General features: G+C 45.6%; 1 protein-coding gene across 3 annotated transcripts; it reads left to right on the top strand.

Annotated features, from left to right (window-relative positions):
* The first annotated feature begins 205 nt into the window (after positions 1-205).
* Positions 206-6,288, top strand: LOC113882008 (HLA class II histocompatibility antigen, DO alpha chain-like). Of its 3 annotated transcripts, none has more exons than XM_027525170.1 (5): positions 206-346; positions 4,627-4,875; positions 5,285-5,566; positions 5,662-5,797; positions 5,985-6,288. In XM_027525170.1, the coding sequence occupies exons 1-5, from the start codon at positions 265-267 to the stop codon at positions 5,986-5,988; spliced, it is 753 nt and encodes a 250-aa protein (XP_027380971.1). In that variant the 5' UTR covers positions 206-264; the 3' UTR covers positions 5,989-6,288. The 3 variants fall into 3 exon arrangements, with proteins under 3 accessions (XP_027380971.1, XP_027380970.1, XP_027380972.1); XM_027525169.1 differs by having other exon boundaries at positions 5,662-5,823; XM_027525171.1 differs by lacking the exon at positions 5,662-5,797.
* The last annotated feature ends 13,344 nt before the right edge of the window (positions 6,289-19,632 follow it).

Below are 19,632 nucleotides of genomic sequence, written 5' to 3'. Positions count from 1 at the left end.
CCCACCCCTCCTGACTTTCCTGTGGACAAGCCTCCCTGGGGCACCTGGGCCCACTGACCTCTTCCATCTTCTCATCCAGGCGCTTTCCTTCGCATCTTCCCCCAGCAACAGCTACCCCAACTGAGAGAATTTCTCTGATTGGCTGAACACAGCAGGGGGCTCCCCACCCCCACCCCAGAATCTGTTTGCTTCCTCTTTACCTCCACCTTCTTCCTTTACCCCCAACACCAAGCGGGACTTATTTGGTTAAAGCACCAGAGGGCAATGGTCCTCAGGGGGAGGCTGGTCCTGGGACTGCACACCTTGATGACCCTCCTGAGCCTCCAGGAAGTTGGGGCCATCAAGGGTGAGTGCTGAGGGCGCTGGGCGAGGAGAGGAGATTACGGGCGTGGGGTTACCCTTGCGATGATACAGAGTGTGAGCGGTTCCTCTCCGCTGGTTTACGGCAACTTCCGTTGCCAAGAGACTCCCCATCCCTCTCACTTCGATCAGGTCTGTCCTGGACCTAAAATACAGGCTCAGCCTGGCCACACTAGCCATGTTCTGGTGCCTCCTGTTCCTCCTTTCTTCCTTTCGTTTTTTAGATTTTTTTTTTTAACTGTGGACCATTTTTAGAGTCTTCATCGAATTTGTTACAACATTGCTTCTGTTTTATGTTTTGGTTTTTTGGACGTGCGGCATTGTAGGATCTTAGCTACCCTCTGGCCAGGGATCGAACTTGTAACCCCTGCACTGAAAGGTGAAGCCTTAACCACTGGACCACCGAGAAAGTCCCCTTCCCCCCTCTCTGAGACCCAGACCTCCATCTTGCTGCCCAGCATCCTGATTTTTTAAAACAACTTTTATGTATTTATCTACTTGTGGCTGCTCTGGGTCTTCACTGCTGTGCATAGGCTTTCTCTAGCTGCAGCAAGCCAGGCTGCTCTCTAGTTGCAGTGTCTCGGCTTCCCTTACTGTGGAGCACAGGCTCGAGGGGGCCAGGGCTCGGTAGCTGCAGTGCACCAGCTTAGCTGCTCCATGGCATGTGGAATTTCCCCAGACCAGGGATCAAACCCGTGTCCCCTGCATTGGCAGGTGGATTTTTATCCACTGTACAACCAAGGAACTCCATCTTTTTTTTTAATTTATATTTTAAAATTTTGTGGCCAAGATGCACAGCATGTGTGATCTTAGTTCCCTGCCCAAGGATCAAACCCGCCTCCCCTGCATTGGAAGCATGGAGTCTTAACCACTGGACTGCCAAGGAAGTCCCAGCATCCTGATTTCTGCAGAACTTCCTGGTTTGAAATGTGCCCATTCACCTCCAGCTCTAGTACCATATTTTTTACCAGGTCAATAGAGAGTTGTTTATGTCTTTATCCTGCTCTGTTCAGGAGCTCCTTGTCTGCAGGGCCCACAGCTGTTTTGTCTATATTCCTGGGGCCTGTATCGTGCTGCCCACACGGTGATTTCTCATGACTGCTCTGCAATTAATTTCATAGGATTATCAAGCCATCTTATCCACCGTCACCTAAACCCTAATTTCTAGAAAGCTGAGCCTCATTCATGTCAAGAGACACATTTAATCATAATGCTCTGAGCAGAAGAGATGGGACATGAACTTTGAACTTTGAATTCCTTTTCTATTGCTCTCTGCAATACCTTGGGCTGCCTTTTTCTACCCTTCTTAATTCTTACTCCTACAGCCATCTCCTGTTTTCCTTCACACCCACTTAAACTGCATTTCTGTGCCCACGGATGCTTTTTTTTTTTTGCCTTTGTTTTAAAAATTGAAGGATAATTCAGTTCAGTTCAGTTGCTCAGTTGAAGGATAATTGCTTTACAGAATTTTGTGGTTTTCTGTCATACATCAACAAGAATCAGCCATGGGTACACACCCATGTCCCCTCCCTTCCAAAACTACCCCCCATCTCCCTCCCCACCCCACCCTTCTAGATTGTCACAGGGTCCCTGTTTGAGTTCCCTGAGTCATACAGCAAATTCCCACTGGCCGTGTATTTCACATATGCAATTGTAAGTTTCCATGTTACTCTCTCCATGCATCTCACCCTCTCCCTCCTCCCCTCCCCCTTTGTCCATAGGTCTGCTCTCTATGTCTGTTTCTCCATTGCTGCCCTGAAAATAAAGTTACAAGTACCGTCTTTTTAGATTCCATATATATGTGTCATATACAATATTTATATTTCTCTTTCTGACTTACTTCACTCCGTATAAGAGGCTCTAGGTTCGTCCACCTCTTTAGAACTGACTCAAATCTGTCCCTTTTTATGGCTGAGTAATATTCCATTGTGTATATGTACCACAACTTCTTTATCCATTCATCTGTCAATGGGCATCTAGGTCGTATCCACGTTCTAGCTATTGTAAATAGTGCTGCAATGAACAATGGGATACATGTGTCTTTTTCAGTTTCGGTTTCCTCAGGGTATATGCCTAGGAGTGGGATTGCTGGGTCATATGGTGGTTTTATTCCTAGCTTTTTAAGGAGTCTCCATACTGTCTTCCATACTGGCTGTATCAGTTTACATTCCCACCAACAGTGCAAGAGCGTTCCCTTTTCTCCACACCCTCTCCAGCATTTATTGTTTGTAGACTTTTTGATGGATGGGCATTCTGACTGGTGTGAGGTGGTATCTCATTGTAGTTTTGATTTGCATTTCTCCAATAATGAGTGATGTTGAGCATCTTTTCATGTGTTTGTTAGCCATCTGTATGTCTTTGGGGAAATGTCTGTTTAGGTCTTTTTTCCCACTTTTTGATTGGGTTGTTTGTTTTTCTGGTATTGAGTTGTATGAGCTGCTTGTGTATTTTGGAAATTAATTCTTTGTCAGTTGTTTCCCTTGCTATTATTTTCTCCCATCTGAGTGTTGTCTTTTCGCCTTGTTTGTAGTTTCCTTTGCTGTGTGAAAGCTTTTATGTTTAATTAGGTCCCACTTGTTTATTTTTATTTCCATTACTCTAGGAGGTAGGTCATAGAAGATCTTGCTTTGATTTATGTCATCAAGTGTTGTGCCTATGTTTTCCTCTAAGAGTTTTATAGCTTCTGGTCTTACATTTAGGCTTTTAATCTATTTTGAGTTTCTCTTTGTGTATGGCATTAGGAAGTGTTCTAATTTCATTCTTTTGCATATAGCTGTCCAGTTTTCCCAGCACCACTTATTGAAGAGGCTATCTTTGCCCCATTGTATATTCTTGCCTGCTTTGTCAAAAATAAGGTACCCATAGGTCCGTGGGTTTATTTCTGGGCTTTCTGTCTTGTTCCATTGGTCGATATTTCTGTTTTTGTGCCAGTACCACACTGTCTTGATGACTGTAGCTTTGTAGTATAGTCTGAAGTCAGAAAGATTGATTCCACCAACTCTGTTCTTCTTTCTCAAGAGTACTTTGGCTATTTGGGGTCTTTTGTGTCTGTAGACAAATTTTTATATTTCTTTTTGTTCTGGTTCTGTGAAAAATGCCATTGGTAATTTGATAGGCATTGGATTTAATCCGTAGATTGCAATTGGTAGTATAGTCATTTTCACAGTATTGATTCTTCCTACCCAGGAACATGGAGTATCTCTCCATCTGTTTATGGCATCTTTGATTTCTTTCATCAGTGTCTTATAATTTTCCATATACAGTTCTTTTGTCTCCTTAGGTAGGTTTATTCCTAGATATTTTGTTCTTTTTGTTGCAGTGGCGAATGGGATTGATTCCTTAATTTCTCTTTCTGATTTTTTCACTGTTAGTATATAGAAATGCAAGTGATTTCTGTGTATTGACCTTGTATCCCATGACTTTGCTGAATTCACTGATTAGCTCTAATAGTTTCTTTTGGGTTTTCTATGTATAGTATCATGTCATCTGCAAACAGTGAGAGTTTTACTTCTTTTCCTATCTGGATTCCTTTTATGTATTTTTCTTCTCCGATTGCTGTAGCTAGGGCTTCCAAAACTATGTTGAATAATAGTGGTGAGAGTGGACACCCTCACATTGTTCCTGATCTTAGAGGGAATGCTTTTAGTTTTTCACCATTGAGAGTAATGTTTGCTGTGGGCTTATCATATACGGCCTTTACTATGTTGAGGTAGGTTCCTTCCTTGCCCATTTTTTGAAGCTTTTTTTAATCATAAATGGGTCCTGAATTTTGTCAAAGGCTTTTTCTGCATCTATTGAGATGATCATATGGTTTTTATCTTTCAGTTTGTTAATATGGTGCATCACGCTGATTGATTTGCGTATATTGAAGAATCTTTGCATGCCATGGGTGCTCTTAACCTCAGTTAGTTTCTCCTCGTCCCACCCCTACTCTTCTCGTCTCACGCACAGGACCCCACTGGACCGGTGATCAGAGTCAAGATTTAACTCTAGGGTCACAAGCCTGAGTTTAGGTGGTCTCTCTTCTTCCAGCGCAGTGTGCTGGGCCAAACCCTTGCCTCTGTGCTGGCCAGCCCCTCCATCCTCTCCCTTCCAACCCTCAGCAACTCCTCTGCTCTCCAGGGACCAACTCAGTGTCAGAACAGGGCTCTTCCCCCATGCAGAACCCAGGATGAGGCATAGCTCAGAGACTCAACCCATCACACCTGATGGATGAGAGCTGATACCTTTTCTTTTCTCCCCCGACCCTGAACTCACCCAACACAGCTGACCACATGGGCTCCTATGGACCAGCCTTCTACCAGTCCTATGATGGTGCAGGTCAGTTCACGTATGATTTTGATGGAGAACAGCTGTTTTCTGTGGATCTGAAGAAGAGGGAGGCTGTGTGGCGTCTGCCTGAATTTGGCAACTTCGCCTACTTTGACCCGCAGAGCGGGCTGGTCAGTATCGCAATGATCAAAGCGCATCTGGAGGACTTGGTGAAGCGCTCCAACGGCACCAGAGCCCCCAACGGTACCAGGCCCTTCCCCTGTCCACCCCCAGGCCCCCAGCAAGCAGAGGAGGTCCAGAGAAGCCTCTGCCCCACCCCTCAGGCCTCTGTTGGCTCCCTGGCCCCACTCTCAAAATCTGAGACTTGTACTCAACCCTTTTCTTTCCCAGGAGGTTCTAGATCTCCTCAGATTCCTTCAACAGCCTCTTCCTGTAGGAATGACCCCTCCTGCCTGGCAGATACGGCAACTCCTGGGCACCCCCTGTCCCTTCAGTCTCTTGTCCCTCTGTTCCCCGCTTCTGCCCTGGTGTCACCAGCCCAGAGCATCCACTGCTCTCAGAAGGCTGATACCAGGAAGCACCCCTCAGTCCACCCTGACGAGGCCCCAGCTGGAGGCTGCTCCTGTGGGATTCAAGGCCTGCTTCTTCCTAGTGTCCCCCAGAGTGGCCGTGCTGCCCAAGTCTCGCGTGCAGCTGGGCGAGCCCAATGTCCTCATCTGCATCGTGGACAAAATCTTCCCCCCGGTCATCAACATCACCTGGCTGCGCAACGGCCATCCCGTCACCCAGGGCGTGACCCAGAGCAGCTTCTATGCGCAGCCTGACCACTTGTTCCGGAAGTTCCACTACCTGACCTTTGTGCCCTTGGCGGACGACTTCTACGACTGCAAGGTGGAGCACTGGGGCCTGGACCAGCCGCTCTTTCAGCACTGGGGTACGGAGCCCCCTCCCCGCTACCCACCTCAGACCTGTGCATCCTTCACCCTGAACCCCTTTGCAGGACCCCCTGACCCTCCCTTTCTCTCCCAGAGCCCCAGGTGCCCACCGCGCTGCCTGACACCACAGGGACTCTGGTCTGTGCCCTCGGCCTGGTCCTTGGCTTAGGGGGCTTCCTCGGGGGCATCACCCTCATCATCACGGGCACGTGCCTGTCCAGCACCCCCAGGTGCTCTGGGGGTCTGGGGGAGGAAGGTGGGGACCTGCAAAGGATGGGGGTGGAGGACGAGAGATTCCGGGAGGGGAGCAGGGACAAGCAGAGGGGAGGCGAGGGGGTCAGGTTGGAGGGAGGTGGGCAGAGAAAGGACCCAGAATTGTGAGCTTGAACCTTGACCATGTGGTTTTTGCTACTTTAGGTGATGGCCCTTCTGAGAGAAGCAAGTGTGAGACACCATTCAGCTTCCTGGCAAGTTTCTGACGGCCCTTGCCTGCTCAGTGCGACTCCACCAAGTTCATCATGCTGACTTTGAATGGGATCAACCCTTGTCCTATAGGTCTCCTCCTTTTTGGCCCCCATACTCATGGCAGGGACTTGTGGGGAACCAGTGCGTTCCCTTTCCCAGCCCCAACACACACACATGCGCACACACACACACACACACACAGTTTATTGGTCTACCCAAAGCCCTGGCCAGCAGCAGTAAAATTTTAAACAATGTTTGCACAGTGTCCATCTTCCCAGGCCTTAGCCAGTTCTCTAAGGGTGTAAGGGACACTAGGGGAACTCCCAGGTGGCTCAGTGGGTAAAGACTCTGCCTGCTCTGCAGGAGATATGGGTTTGGTCCCTGGATCGGGAAGATCCCCTGGAGAAGGGCATGGCAACCCACTTCAGTATTCTTGCCTGGAGAACCCCATGGACAGAGGAGCCTGGTGGGCTACAGTCGGTGGGGTCCCAAACAGTTGGATATGACTGAAGGGACTAAGCATGCATGCAAAGGACTCTAGGGTCTGAAAGAGGGGATTTCTGGTGATGGCCATTGAGCGTGACGTGCTACTGGGGACTGGCATTCATTCATGGGCCAATGTAGCTATGTCTTGCTTCATTTGACTCATCAGCGTGGGCCCCCTTGTGTGTCACTTGTGAACGGACCATTTCACATAGACGTCATGAAATTTATAATCTGAATTCAGATTTGCCCCCAAAGGGATGCAGAGTATTCTGTTCATTGCAACTCCCCCAACCGATGACAGTTCTGAAGGACACCAGGCAAGGGAACATTCATGGAAACTTCACTCTTACTCAGATTTACCATCATGAAGAGGCCAATGGTATCCAGCTGTGACCTAGATGCCATCTCCTTTTCCTGCATTTGCTAGCATTCCATGCATGACAAAGAGAGGCCAAGGCTTGGGTAGGATGGGCACATCCTCCGTCTGAGGTCCATCACGTCAGGTAGGAGGGTAGAGAGTAGTGATCTACTACTTCTCAAGGTATCTGTGAGAAGGGAGGTCTAGGAGATATCTCTCTGAATCCTCTTTAAATCTGTGGCCTAGGGCTTCCCAGGTGGTGCTAGTGATAAAGAATGTGCCTGCCTAACGCAGGAGACACAAGAGACGCAGTTTCAGTTCCTGGCTCCGGAAGATCCCCTGGAGGAGGTCATGGCGACCCACTTCAGCGTTCTTGCCTGGAGAATCCCATGGACAGAGGGGCTTGGCAGGCTACGGTCCATAGGGTCACAAAGAGTTGGACATGACTGAAGTGACACCACGCATGCAGAAGGTTTTAGTTTACTGTGAACAAAATCTAAAGTACACCCAAAGCAATAACCAGCTCTACAAAGTAGTTTATGAAGTGAAGTGAAAGTTGCTCCATTGTGTCCATCTCTTTGCCACCCCAGGGACTATACAATCCATGGAATTCTCCAGGCCAGAATACTGGAGTGGGTAGCCTTTCCCTTCTTCAGGGGGTCTTCCCAACCCAGGGATCGAACCAGGGTCTCCTGCATTGCAGGCAGATTCTTTACCAACTGAGCTATTATATCAGGTACCAAATGAGTGGTACAGACTGGTGGTTTTCAAACTGAATACACAGAAGAATCACTTGGGAGCCTTTTGATGAGTACAGGCTACTCCCAGATCTACTGAATGAGTATCTCTGGGGTGGAGAGAGTGGTGACAGGGACTCTGTAATTTTTAACACGCTCCAGATGGTGCTGATGAAGTCGTTCTGGCCCCAGGCTGGGGTCTGGGGATGGAGACTGGCTGGTGCCATCGGAGGTCGTCAGAAGAGTGGATCCCTGAGGTCTGAGTGATTTGGGAAGACTTTCTGGAAAACCTGGGCCGTTTAGGGCGTAGAAGTTGAGCAAGGGACTTCCCTGGTGGTCTCGTGGTTAAGACTCTGCCCTTCCAACACAGGGAATGTGGGTTTGATCCCTGGTTGGGGAACTAAGCTCTCACATGCCAGGTGACACAGCCCCCGCCCCCAATAAAGAAGAAGCTGAGCATAATACAGGTATGTAGGGGCAAGAAAGGGTTTGGAATTGTGAGCGTTTTGTCCTGGAAAAGAAAGAAACCAAGAGATTATGGGCACTCCGTGGGCTTCCCGGGAGAGAGTGAGGTGGGGAGTCACAGACCAGAAGAGGACTTGGGTGGGAGTGAGGGAGGGCTGTCCTAGGCGTGATTTTTGTTTGCCAGTCAGTCACGGAAACGCTATTAGAATAATCACAGACACAAGAGACGGTGTTTACAATAAAGATGCTGGAGTGGTACCCAGAACCCAAGTGTGGGTTTGAGTCAGGCGCACAGGGAGCAGAACTCAGAGCTGAAGCGCCAGCAGAGCCCAGCGCCCAGCCCTCTCTGGGCCGCAGACGCCCTGCTCTCTAGGTCCCTGAGCGCGTCAGCCGTGTTCTGTCTGTGTGGACTGACTGTCCTGTTCAGCCGACCTGCCGATCTCGTGGGTCTTGTGTGTGTGTGTCACCTCAGCTCTAGCCACCCACGGAGACCGTGTCTCTCAGCCACAATTTAAAGTTATTGAAAAAACAAACGATTGCCCAAACTTAGGGAAAGTGTCCACCCCGGCCCACGGGGATCAGATCCCACGGTACAAACGTGATGGCCGGCGCCCACCTCTGAGGTAAGGAGTCGGGTTGTCCTCAGAGAAAGAAGAGGGTCTTGGAAGACACCATGAGAGATGTCTGGCTCCATCGCGCCCTCATCTCTGTTGATCTTTTACTTAAAAGTTAACTTGATGCATCCTTGGAAAAGTGTTTCCCTGATCTCTGTCCTAATGTTTAATAAAGTTGTTAAAATTGTCCTCTTTTGAACAGACAGGGGGCAGGTGGTTGGGGGAGGATGGAATGGGAGACTCGGGTCAGCAGATGTAAGCTTTTATATATGGCACAAGGAGCAATACTCAATTTTCGTTGTTGCTCAGTCGCTTAGTCGTGTCCGACTCTTTGCGACCCCATGGACTGCAGCACACCAGGCTTTCCCATCCATCACCATCTCCCAGAGTTTGCTCAAACTCTTGTCCATTGAGTCGGTGATGCCATCCAACCAGCTCATCCTCTGTCGTCCCCTTTTCCTCCTGCTCTCAATCTTCCCCAGCATCAGGGTCTTTTCAAATGAGTCAGCTCTTCGCATCATGTGGCCAAAGTATTGGAGCTTCAGCTTCAGCATCAGTCCTTCCAATGAATGTTCAGAGTTGATTGCCTTTAGGATGGACTGGTTTGATCTCCTTGCTGTTCTAGGGATTCTCAAGAGTCCCTATCCTGTGACAAACTATAGTGGAAAAGAATATGTAAAAATGTGTGTGTGTGTGTGTGTAACTGAAGCACTTAGCTGTGCAGCAGTAGTTAAAGATACAAAGTAAATCAACTGTACTTAAATTTTTTGTGCCTCATTTTTTGATCAGAAGTGTGCTTTTCTTCACTATGCCTATATTACCCAGAAGTCACCAGAAGCAATTTGGAAGGAATATGGAGCAATTCCAAATCTTTTAGGTTTATGTATTTGGCCTCACACTCACATTATTTTCTTCTAGTCTCAGTCTTTCTCTTCGGGTCCCTTAAAAAAAAATATTGTTATGCATTTTTGATCTGACTTCTTTCAGTCTCTTTTAGAGTAGATAGTCAACTTCTTTTCTGTATTTTCAAATTCTACCCCCTTTCCAGGGTTCCCCTCCATAGATAATAAAAATACCATCGCTTTCATATATTGAGAACAGGAAGCCTCCTCTCTGTCCTGTAACCCCCAGCCCACCCTGCAAGCTCCTCCCAGCCACTCTCTCTGAAGGAGACTTCTACATCAGCTGCCTCCACATCTCCTTTTCTGATGGATTTTCTTTCTTAAAATTTTAATTTTTAACAAAGTAAGTTTATCCACATAGTTTAGAGAGTCCAATAGTTCTGCCAGATTTGCTTAAAAAAGTTTTAGTCACTCCCTTCCGATCCTGTCCTTCCCCCCAGAGTTGATTAGTGAAAGTGAGAGTCACTCAGTCGTGTCCAACTCTTTTCGACCCCATGGACTACACAGTCCGTGGAATTCTCCAGGCCAGAATACTGGAGTGGGTAGCCGTTCCCTTCTCCAGGGGATCTTCCCAACCCAGGGATCAAACCCAGGTCTCCCGCATTGCAGGTGGATTCTTTACCAGCTGAGCCACAAGGGAAGCCCAAGAATACTGGAGTGGGTAGCCTATCCCTTCTCCAGCGGATCTTCCCAACCCAGGAATCAAACCGGGGTCTCCTGCATTGCAGGCGGATTCTTTACCAACTGAGCTATGAGGGAAGCCCAGAGTTGAAAACTTTCAACTTAAAATTTTTTTTTCTTTACTTCTTTATTTATTTGGCTGCATTGGATCTCAGATGTGGTGTGCAGGCTCAGTAGTGGTGGCCTGTGGGCTCAGTGACTGCCTTGTGGAATGTGGGATATTAGTTCCCCAACCAGGGATCCAACTTGCGTTCCCCACACTGAAAGGAGATTCTCAACCACTGGACCACCTGGGAAGTCCTTTCCAATGTTTTTAACTAATTCTGTTGGTGCTGACCTTCTGTCTGTAAATAGCACGTTTGTTTAGCTCCATCTTGATTTTTCAGCTTTAGGCCTTTTCTCTTTACTCCTCGCTATGGAAGAAGAAGACTTAATTTTTTTTTTTTTTCATCTTCACACCACACACATGCACCTCTTCCTTTAATATAGTTACATTGTAACTTTTCACCAGGTTGGTGTTCAGTGTTTATGTTATTAATTTGTAAAGGCTGTTCACAGCCAAACGTCCTTTCTTATACAGCTTTTTGTTTTCCCTAGGATAAATAATTGCCTTACTTTCTCTTTGCTTGGTTCTCTTGGTACCTAGCATTAGTGAACCACAAGTTTCACTAATACAACCAGCTGTTTCAGGTTGTCCGTCCATTTTATTGTCAGATAAAACTTCCAGAACCGCCCCTGATCCACGCTTTCGCCGATGAGGGCCCCGGGTTCAATCCTTGTCCACAGAACTAAGATCCTGCAAGGCGTGGCAAAGAAAAACAAAAATCCACCCCCCAAAAAACACCTCCAAGAATCTTCTGTTGGCTTCAGTCTTAACTAATGTCTTCAGTGAGACAGCTGTCATCCGGGGAACACCCTTTACCATCCTTGTCGGGATTTACCATCCTTGTCTTTTGGGTTGGACCTTGACTTCCCTGGTGGCTCAGACTGTAAAGAATCTGCCTGCAATGCAGGAGACCCAGGTTTGAAGATCCCTGGAGAAAGAAATGGCTACACTCCAGTATTCTTGCCTGGAGAAATCCATGGACAGAGGAGCCTGGCAGTCTATAGTCTATGAGGTCGCAGAGTCTGACACGACTGAGCGACGAACACTTGCATTTTCTGTTTCTTACATCCAGCTAGCAGATTGACCGTGTTTAGAAATGACTGCAGAGATGTCACTTCTGCCAACCATTCATGCAGATCCCCTCGTTCAGACTTTCTTTCTCACTTAGACTCTCAATTCCTTCCTGGCTAAGGTTCTCCAACCTCACCTCTTTTTTTTCATGACGCTACAGCCACACTCTCTTGCCTTAGAATCCTCCTGCCTGTGACCTTAACATCAATGCTTCCAACTTGCCATCCATTCATAAGTCCTGTGGTAAAAATTCAGAGTCTTCCCTGATGAGCTTTGCTGAATAAACCACCCGTTTACCCCTTCTCGATCACGTGACTTGTTTCTCTCCGTGGACAGACATTTCTCCTAGCATGCAGCCTCTCCTCTCAGGCTTCCTTTCCTCTTCTGAGTGGCCAGGCCACTCAGGAGCTGCCACTTCCTCCCCCCTCTCCTCCCCTCCCCTCGTCTCTGGCCATTGCCACTAATTCTGTGATTTGACTGTGTCTTGTGGTTTGATTCCAACTCCAATGGAGGCTCCGAATTTGAGTCAACTTCCTCTTCACAAGAGAAGACCCCCTGGCATTTCTGCCCCCTGGCAACTTTCTGCTGCCTCGCCCCTGGATCCTCAGTGCCACTCCCGAGACCTGGTTTGACTCCCTGTTGTCCTTCATTCCTTCCCTCAGGCTGGCAGTGTATGCTCTGGCTCCAGGTACGAGTTCTTACCCTATTGCCCAGAACGCAGCAGTTACTCACCACATGTTCATCAAATAACTGACCAAAGAGTAAGATGTAGCCCACTCAGCTCTCAGATTCCTTGATGACATGCCCAAAGAAAACATTTAAAAACTTTCTGCTGTTACCAATACTATTGCTTTTCTGAATACTATTAGTTTTATGTATTGTTAGTCGCTGTCATGTCCAACTTTGCAACCCCATGGACTGAAGCCTGCCAGACTCCTCTGTCCGTGGGGATTCTCCAGATGAGAGTACTGGAGTGGGTACTCGTTTTCTTTTCCAGAGGATCTTCCCAACCCAGGGATCAAACCCATGTCTCCCACATTGCAGGCAGACTCTCGACCGTCTGAGCCACCAGGGGAGATTTTCACGTATTGAGCACTTGCAGTTTGCCAAGCAGTAGTCTAAACACTTATATCTGTCAGAGCTATGAGTCTGCACACCTACCATGGTATTGTCCCAAATTGTTCCATGAAACTCAAATGTTCTGAAGGATGTTAATAACGTAAATCAATGTAAGTAATCTTTTTCTTCTAAAGCATATTTTAATATGGGTAAGGAAATGCCAAACATAGATACATAGCTGTTAGTTTATAGTACTCTGCCTTTCAAAAAGGACATGTCATGTTTGCTAATAACAAAACACTGGAAACACGTCCAGTGAGAATGTCCTGGATGAAAGAGTTATGGTACATCCGTGCAGTGGAGAAACACAAAGCTGTTAAAAAGAATGGGGAAGGTCTCTTTGAGCCGATATGGAGGGATCCCTAGTATGTAGTGGAATAATTGCAAGATATCAATACAAAAGAAGGCATACAGTATGTGCTACCCTTGGGGTAAGAAAGAGGGGAGATGTTTGCAAAAAACCACACTGACAGGATAAACCAGAAATTGTTAAAAATGGGGAGGGGAAGGAAGAAAAGAGGGAATGCATTTGAGGCAACAGGGATAAAACTGGATACTGACTTTGGAAATATATAAGTACTTTATAATTTTTATAAACATGAAACAAAAACCCCTAAAATTTAAGACAAACATAAACGACTGAACCAGAGAGACAAGAATTAACTCCTATTAGAAAACAATACTGTATATTCCCTGTGGACTATATTCCAAGGACAAAAAGAACTACTAAAAACATTGAAGGTCATTCAGTAGTTTTATCATTAGTAATAATATTGTATTATTATTTTGAAACTTTGTTTATATATATTATAGGATAAAGCAATGCAGGAATGACTGATGTATTTGGGAAGGATGATTTTTAATGTATAAAAGGAAAGAAAAAAGTAGCTAAATTAAAACACTAATATTAAATTTGAACTGGAAATGGCCAATTTAAACTAATGATTTACAAGTATATATATTTTCTAGCTCTAGCAACTGATAGAACCTAGAGGCAATGGTCCTTCAGGAGTGGTGGTTGTTTCTAGAATGCAGATTGTGATTTCTTAATATCGTCACCCAATAAAAGGAACTGGAGCGTCTTAGAGAAGTGACTTATTTCAGGCCTGGATTAGGGAATATGCAAAGCAAGCTTGTTTCAGAAAGCAAGAAAGTACTCAAAGACTACTGGAATCACATCCAAAGAAAAGAGTAGGGACTTGTCTGGTGTTCCAGTGGTAAAGAACCTGCCTTCCAACAGAGGGGATGTAGGTTCTGTCCCTGGTTGGGGAACTAAGATCCCACATGCCACAGGGCAACTCAGCTGCACGCCACATGAAATCCCAGTGCAACCAAAATAAAAATAAATATGTTAAAAAAATAAAAGTATATTTATAAAAAATGAAAGAAAAGAGCAGCCAGCTTGAAGGAGCTCCAACTGGCCAAATTTGGGGCAATTCAACAATTTAAAATTTTTTTTCTGTAACCAACGTAAGCACACTGAATGGATAAAAATGCACAAGTCCTTAATAATAATCAAAATAAAGATAAAGTAAGCAACAACAACAGAACTTTTCTATGACCACTGGGGGTGATATTCTACTCCTAACAAAGATAAGTGATACTTAAAGGAAACTAGCTGATTTCCTGATTTTTTCAGAAAGAACTATAAAGTTCACTGGATGAGAAAATGTCTTCCTTTCAGATGACGGCCAGCTAGGAAATAATAGAATGATTAAATAAGCATTTTGTAACCCTAATGAGAGAATTGACTCAGGGAAGGTGTCTAAATGTTAGGAAACAGAGGCCTGAAAAGGGAGAGTCCCATCTCGCCAAAGTGTCGAGCCTGCGGCTTGTTTGCTGAGGATGGAAATGTATCTTCATAGTGGAGAGATCTGGCAGCCACTGCCTCGGCTCGCCAGTCTAGCACGACTTCACCAATAACGAGACAACAGCACAGTCATCACAGGCGTCTTGATGAGAGGAAAAGTACACAGCATCGCCTATGGAGAATTACTGTGAAATATCTTTAATCGGAATCTAATAAAGCCTTTTGCTCAAAGTTCTAGTTTATAGAAAATACACTGGATACAGGAATAAGTCAAATGAAGCCAGGAAGAAAACCACCATACGAACACAGAATATGAGATATTCTATAAGGCAATTGGCCTGACCTCTTGAAAAATCATATAAAAAAGGAGGAGGGGGGATTGAGAGACACTGCATAGCATTACAATCAAATTTAGAGGGTGATTTTTGGCAACACTTTTGGGGGAAAACAGATATAAAGATACTTTCGAGATAAATGAAAAAATAGACTGGATAATCAATGATATTAGGAAATTATTTTCAACTTTGTTCAGCATGATTACTTTACTGTGGTTATGTAGCAAGACAGCTTTAAGCATTTAAAGATAAAATGCCATGATGTCTTTATTTTGAAGTGGATGTAGATACACACACACACAGTTGCAATAAACATGGGAAAATCTTAATAGTTGTTAAACCAATGCACAGGTAGTCAAGTATTCTTTGCACTTTTTCTGGATTTTCTGATTTGGGATTTGCATCATAAAGTGTGTGTGTTTGTGAGTGTGTATATGTTTGCATGCTGTTCTTGAAAATATCAGGAAATTAAAGGAGAGATCGTTGGATTCCTCAATGCATGAGTTACTATATTGCCACTTATTGAATAATTACTCCTCTCGCAAAGAGTTGGACATGACTTAGTGACTGAACAATAATAATTGATATTTTGTAATATACATATAAATAATTTTAATCTATTGTTTTTTCTTTAAAATTGAAATAAAGAAAGAAGATGTAATGCCTTGTTGGGGTTCCATTACCTGGCTATTAAATACATACATCAAGTTTGACCATTTCTTTCTTTTTTTTTTTAATTTTTATTTTATTTTTAAACTTTACAATATTGTATTAGTTTTTCCAAATATCTAAATGAATCCACCACAGGTATACCTGTTCCCCATCCTGAACCCTCCTCCCTCCTCCCTCCCCATACCCTCCCTCTGGGTCGTCCCAGTGCACCAGCCCCAAGCATCCAGTATCGTGTATCGAACCTGGACTGGCGACCCATTTCATACATGATATTATACATGTTTCAATGCTATTCTCCCGAATCTCCCCACCCTCTCCCTCTCCCACAGAGTCCATAACACTGATCTATACATCAGTGTCTCTTCCAGCAACTTTTTCACCTTCAGGTTCCAAGCACACTCTCCGTTTTGTCATGGGAGCTCTACAATTGCTTCCTTGTTTTCTCCTTTGGAAGAATGCTCTGTGGTCAAAAGTTACTATCACACTGCATCTCAGGAACACCAAGAATACGTTCAACTGTGAAAATATCAAGATGGTTTGAAATTTTGTAGTTATATCCACGTTTGAGATTTTTATTTTCAACCCCAACCAGAAAAGAGAGAAGATTAATAAAGACAGGAAGAAAAATTATGCAAAATTTTCAAAATCGTACAAAGTTCATGTAATCTTTATTCTCGGCCTATACTTATTTTTGTTTTTTAAATTTTGGAGGGGTTTGGGGGGGTTTGTTTTTGCTTTTTCTGGTCTATATTTTTGTGATCCCTTTACTTCTTACACGGTCAAAAGGAGGTGAGCTATACCCCTCCCCACCTTCCTCTCATGGACCCTGTCCATTTGGACACAGCGTCACCCCCTAACATCTATCGCCTGTTCCCTGGGAGCCCTTTTCCTTCACGAAGCTCCCAGTCTCTCAGTCAAGCCTGAAGGAATGGTTAGGAGGGATGGTGGGTATGAACAGTCATTACTCAGACATTAGTCAGTGACATCACTGGATGAATAGCACTCAGAGTGAGTGATTCTCACTCAGCCCTGCTCCTCTTCACACAGCAAAAGTCAGCACTGGGGATTCCCTCAGCTGTGCGGTTGGAACCAAGTTGTTTGACTTCTCTCATGTCTTCACACTTCCTAGTACTTCTTCTGCTAAGCTCAGTATAGTTGGGCTTGGTGAAAAAAAATTAATTTTCTACTGCATGGTGGAATCTTGGGCAGGAGCTACGTTTAAAAAAATGTTGATACATCAGTAGATGTATCAGATAGACAGATAGACAGATAGCCAGACAGACAGATGTGTGTGTGTATGTCCAGCTTTGTTCTTCCATTCTGGTTGGTGGAGTTAACAATATCTGAATTTTTTTTTCAAAGTTTCACTTCTGAATTCCTTTTTTGCTTATATCTATAATATAACCAGAAACAATGGGCATAGAAAAAAAGATATAAACTTTGAAATCAGCATTTCCCTGTCTCACCAATTCCATGATCTTACACACATCAAGTCAGTATTTCCTCTAAAACATATGTAATAGGGATGTTCTGTGGACTAAAGAGATCACTACAATAAGGTTGACAGCAATGTCTCAGATAAGCGTCAATTCCTTTTTCCTGGTTTTCTCCTTCTCTTTCAGCTTGCCCGATTCGGCAGAAATAAGGCCCTTTCTGCTTGGTTTTCCACCTTGCTCTGAAATAAGGCCGAACCGCTATTCCCACTCACAGTGCTGCTCTCTGAACCTGCTTCTCGACACCACGCTGCTGCCTCGGTTGCTCAGCATTCTTTATTTCATTCGATTTTTCTTCCTGGCCGAATCGTGGCTTAAATCACGGTGGGGCTTGGCAGGGTCTATTTGTGAGACCAAAGGCAGTGATGGAAGAGCCTAATCCTGGGACCAGCCTGAGGGGTCTGGGGGTCGGGTCACTGTGGTTGGGGTCAGATCCAGAATGGGATGTAGAATTTTAAGTGGAGATATAAGCAAAGGTTCACAGCCAGTATCAGCACCAAGTCACTGACCAGACCTCAGGGAACTAGGGGCCAAGTTAGGGGGATTCCTTATGGAAGACAGAAGGTGCAGCAAGGAATCCAGTATAGGAACTGAGAGACGTGTGTGCGTGTGTGCGTGTGTGTGTGAGTGAGTGTGTGTGAGTGTGCGTGAGTGTGTGTGTGAGTGTATGTGAGTGTGCGTGTGTGTGTGAGTGTATGTGAGTGTGCGTGAGTGTGAGTGTGTGTGAGTGTATGTGAGTGTGCGTGTGTGTGTGAGTGAGTGTATGTGAGTGTGCGTGAGTGTGAGTGTGTGTGAGTGTGTGTGTGTGTGTATGTGAGTGTGCGTGAGTGTGTGTGAGTGTGAGTGTATGTGAGTGTGCGTGAGTGTGTGTGAGTGTGTGTGTGAGTGTGTGAGTGTGTTGGGGTGGGGCGTGTTTGACGGCACTTGTTTTCTCTCAAATCAAGAATGTAGAACGACAGGTCATGGTGGCCACGAACCCAGAACAGCCACCCCCACTTCCCATCACAGAGCAGGAAGTTTCACTCGGATGGAGATACAGGGCTTTCTAACCACTTAGAACTATCATCCTGTTAGTAACTTTTCAGCTTTCATTTCCCTGGGGTTACTTAGAAACATACAAGCAGGCTTGAAAAACCATTGTTTTGTTTGGTTGGTTGGTTTTAAGAGAGAGAAGAAAAGGATGAGAGAAAATACGAAACTGTCTCCTTTTTTTCTGTAGCAACTACAGATGAAAAGCAAAGTCTAGTCAGGAAGACAGGAAATCATCATTTTGGGAGAAACTCAGTGTCTCTACATCCTGCCTTTCTGGGGAAGCCCATTGCAGAGGCAGAAGAGAAGAAAGTATTAGTGGCTAGCCAGTGTTATGTTCTCCGAGTCTCAGAAATTATAAAAGCAATGATTCTGTGAGTACGGCTGATAGCATTTTAGTAATACTGGTTTTTCGAACGAACACCTGGCAGAAAAATCTTATTACTGGAGATATAAATCCCTTTTCTCCTCTAACTTCTAATCAAACGTTAGCTTACTGGACAAGAATAGCAGTGTCCTCATCTGGCAGACACATATGAGAAATATTTTATTGCGTATCAACATTGACTTGCTATACAAAGACACACAAATAATGGAAGTTTGGCAAGGACGGTGGGTTCCTCTTGCTTTGACAAGAAGCTAGTCTTATCTGGGCCATCTGAGGTTGAGGTGAGGCCCCCTCGGGGGTGACCGGCCCGGTACCCCGCCAGGGGAGGCTACTGTTGTGGAGGGGAGGGGGCAGGCACCAGGGAAGGAGGTGGTTGAAGGACCCCGGAGACAGCATGTTCAGCAGAAAGGCATGGTCTATGGATCCAGTGGTTTAGGCCACGTCAATAGGCCTCTCTGAACCTGTTTTCTCTTCTATGAAGTGGGTATAATAGACTCTAACGATCAGGAGTCAAATGCGAGGCGCATCATGAGATGGAGTCTGTAAGGGATGAGCGCAGAACCTGGACAGTGGTACAGCTTGGTGTCTACCAGTTCTGTCTCCTTCACTTCCGAGTGATGATCACGTCTCCCACTCATGACGTGATCACCCATCCCAATTTTCCCGGAGGACTTTCTCAGTTTTACTGCTAAAAATCCCATGTCCAGCAAAACTCCTCAACCCTGGGCAAACCCGGGAGGGTTGTCTACCCTACCTTTACCCCACCTTAATGATGAGCCCGTCCCACGTCAGCTCCCCGCCTGCCAGCCCTAGGCAGGGCCGGTGAGACTGTCTGGGGATCTATGTGGGGGCACGGGGATGGATGGGGATACCAAGGTGGTCTCATCACTGTTATTATTTGTTTAACATTTATATGTTTGACTGCGCCGGGTCTTAATTGCAGCATGCAGGATCTTTAGCTGCCAAGTGCAAACTCTTCATTGCTGAATGTGGGATCCAGCTCCCTGACCTGGGGTCGAACCCGGGCTCCCTGCATGGGCAGCTCCGAGTCTTAGCTACTGGGCCACAGAGGAAGTTCCCTACGGTTTGTTTATGCTTAAAGTCTTTCCCCAGGCACTGGGCAGGTTAAAGATCTAAAGAATAAGACATAGTTCCTATTTCACAAAGGAGCTGTGGGAAACCTGTCCAAGGGGGCAGAATTAAGGAGGAAGGAAGCTAGGTGTGAAGTGAAAGAGGAAGTGGCCGTCTGCTCACCGGGAGAGCCCTCGAAGGCTGATGAGAGCAACCACGTAGACACTGTGTGAGCAGTCGTAGAGCCCGACGCTGCTGCGGGG

Source organism: Bos indicus x Bos taurus, chromosome 23 (genome assembly GCF_003369695.1).
Source record: "Bos indicus x Bos taurus breed Angus x Brahman F1 hybrid chromosome 23, Bos_hybrid_MaternalHap_v2.0, whole genome shotgun sequence".
NCBI classification, from domain to species: Eukaryota; Metazoa; Chordata; class Mammalia; order Artiodactyla; family Bovidae; genus Bos; species Bos indicus x Bos taurus.
Note: the sequence above shows the minus strand (reverse complement) of the source record. Positions and strands in the feature narration are given on the sequence as shown.

Coding starts and splice junctions, on each gene's coding strand:
- LOC113882008 (XM_027525169.1), top strand. CDS start 265: ATGGTCCTCAGGGGGAGGCTGGTCCTGGGACTGCACACCTTGATGACC. Junction 4,876..5,284: donor CGGCACCAGAGCCCCCAACG/GTACCAGGCCCT, acceptor GCTTCTTCCTAG/TGTCCCCCAGAGTGGCCGTG. Junction 5,824..5,984: donor TGGGGGTCTGGGGGAGGAAG/GTGGGGACCTGC, acceptor TTGCTACTTTAG/GTGATGGCCCTTCTGAGAGA.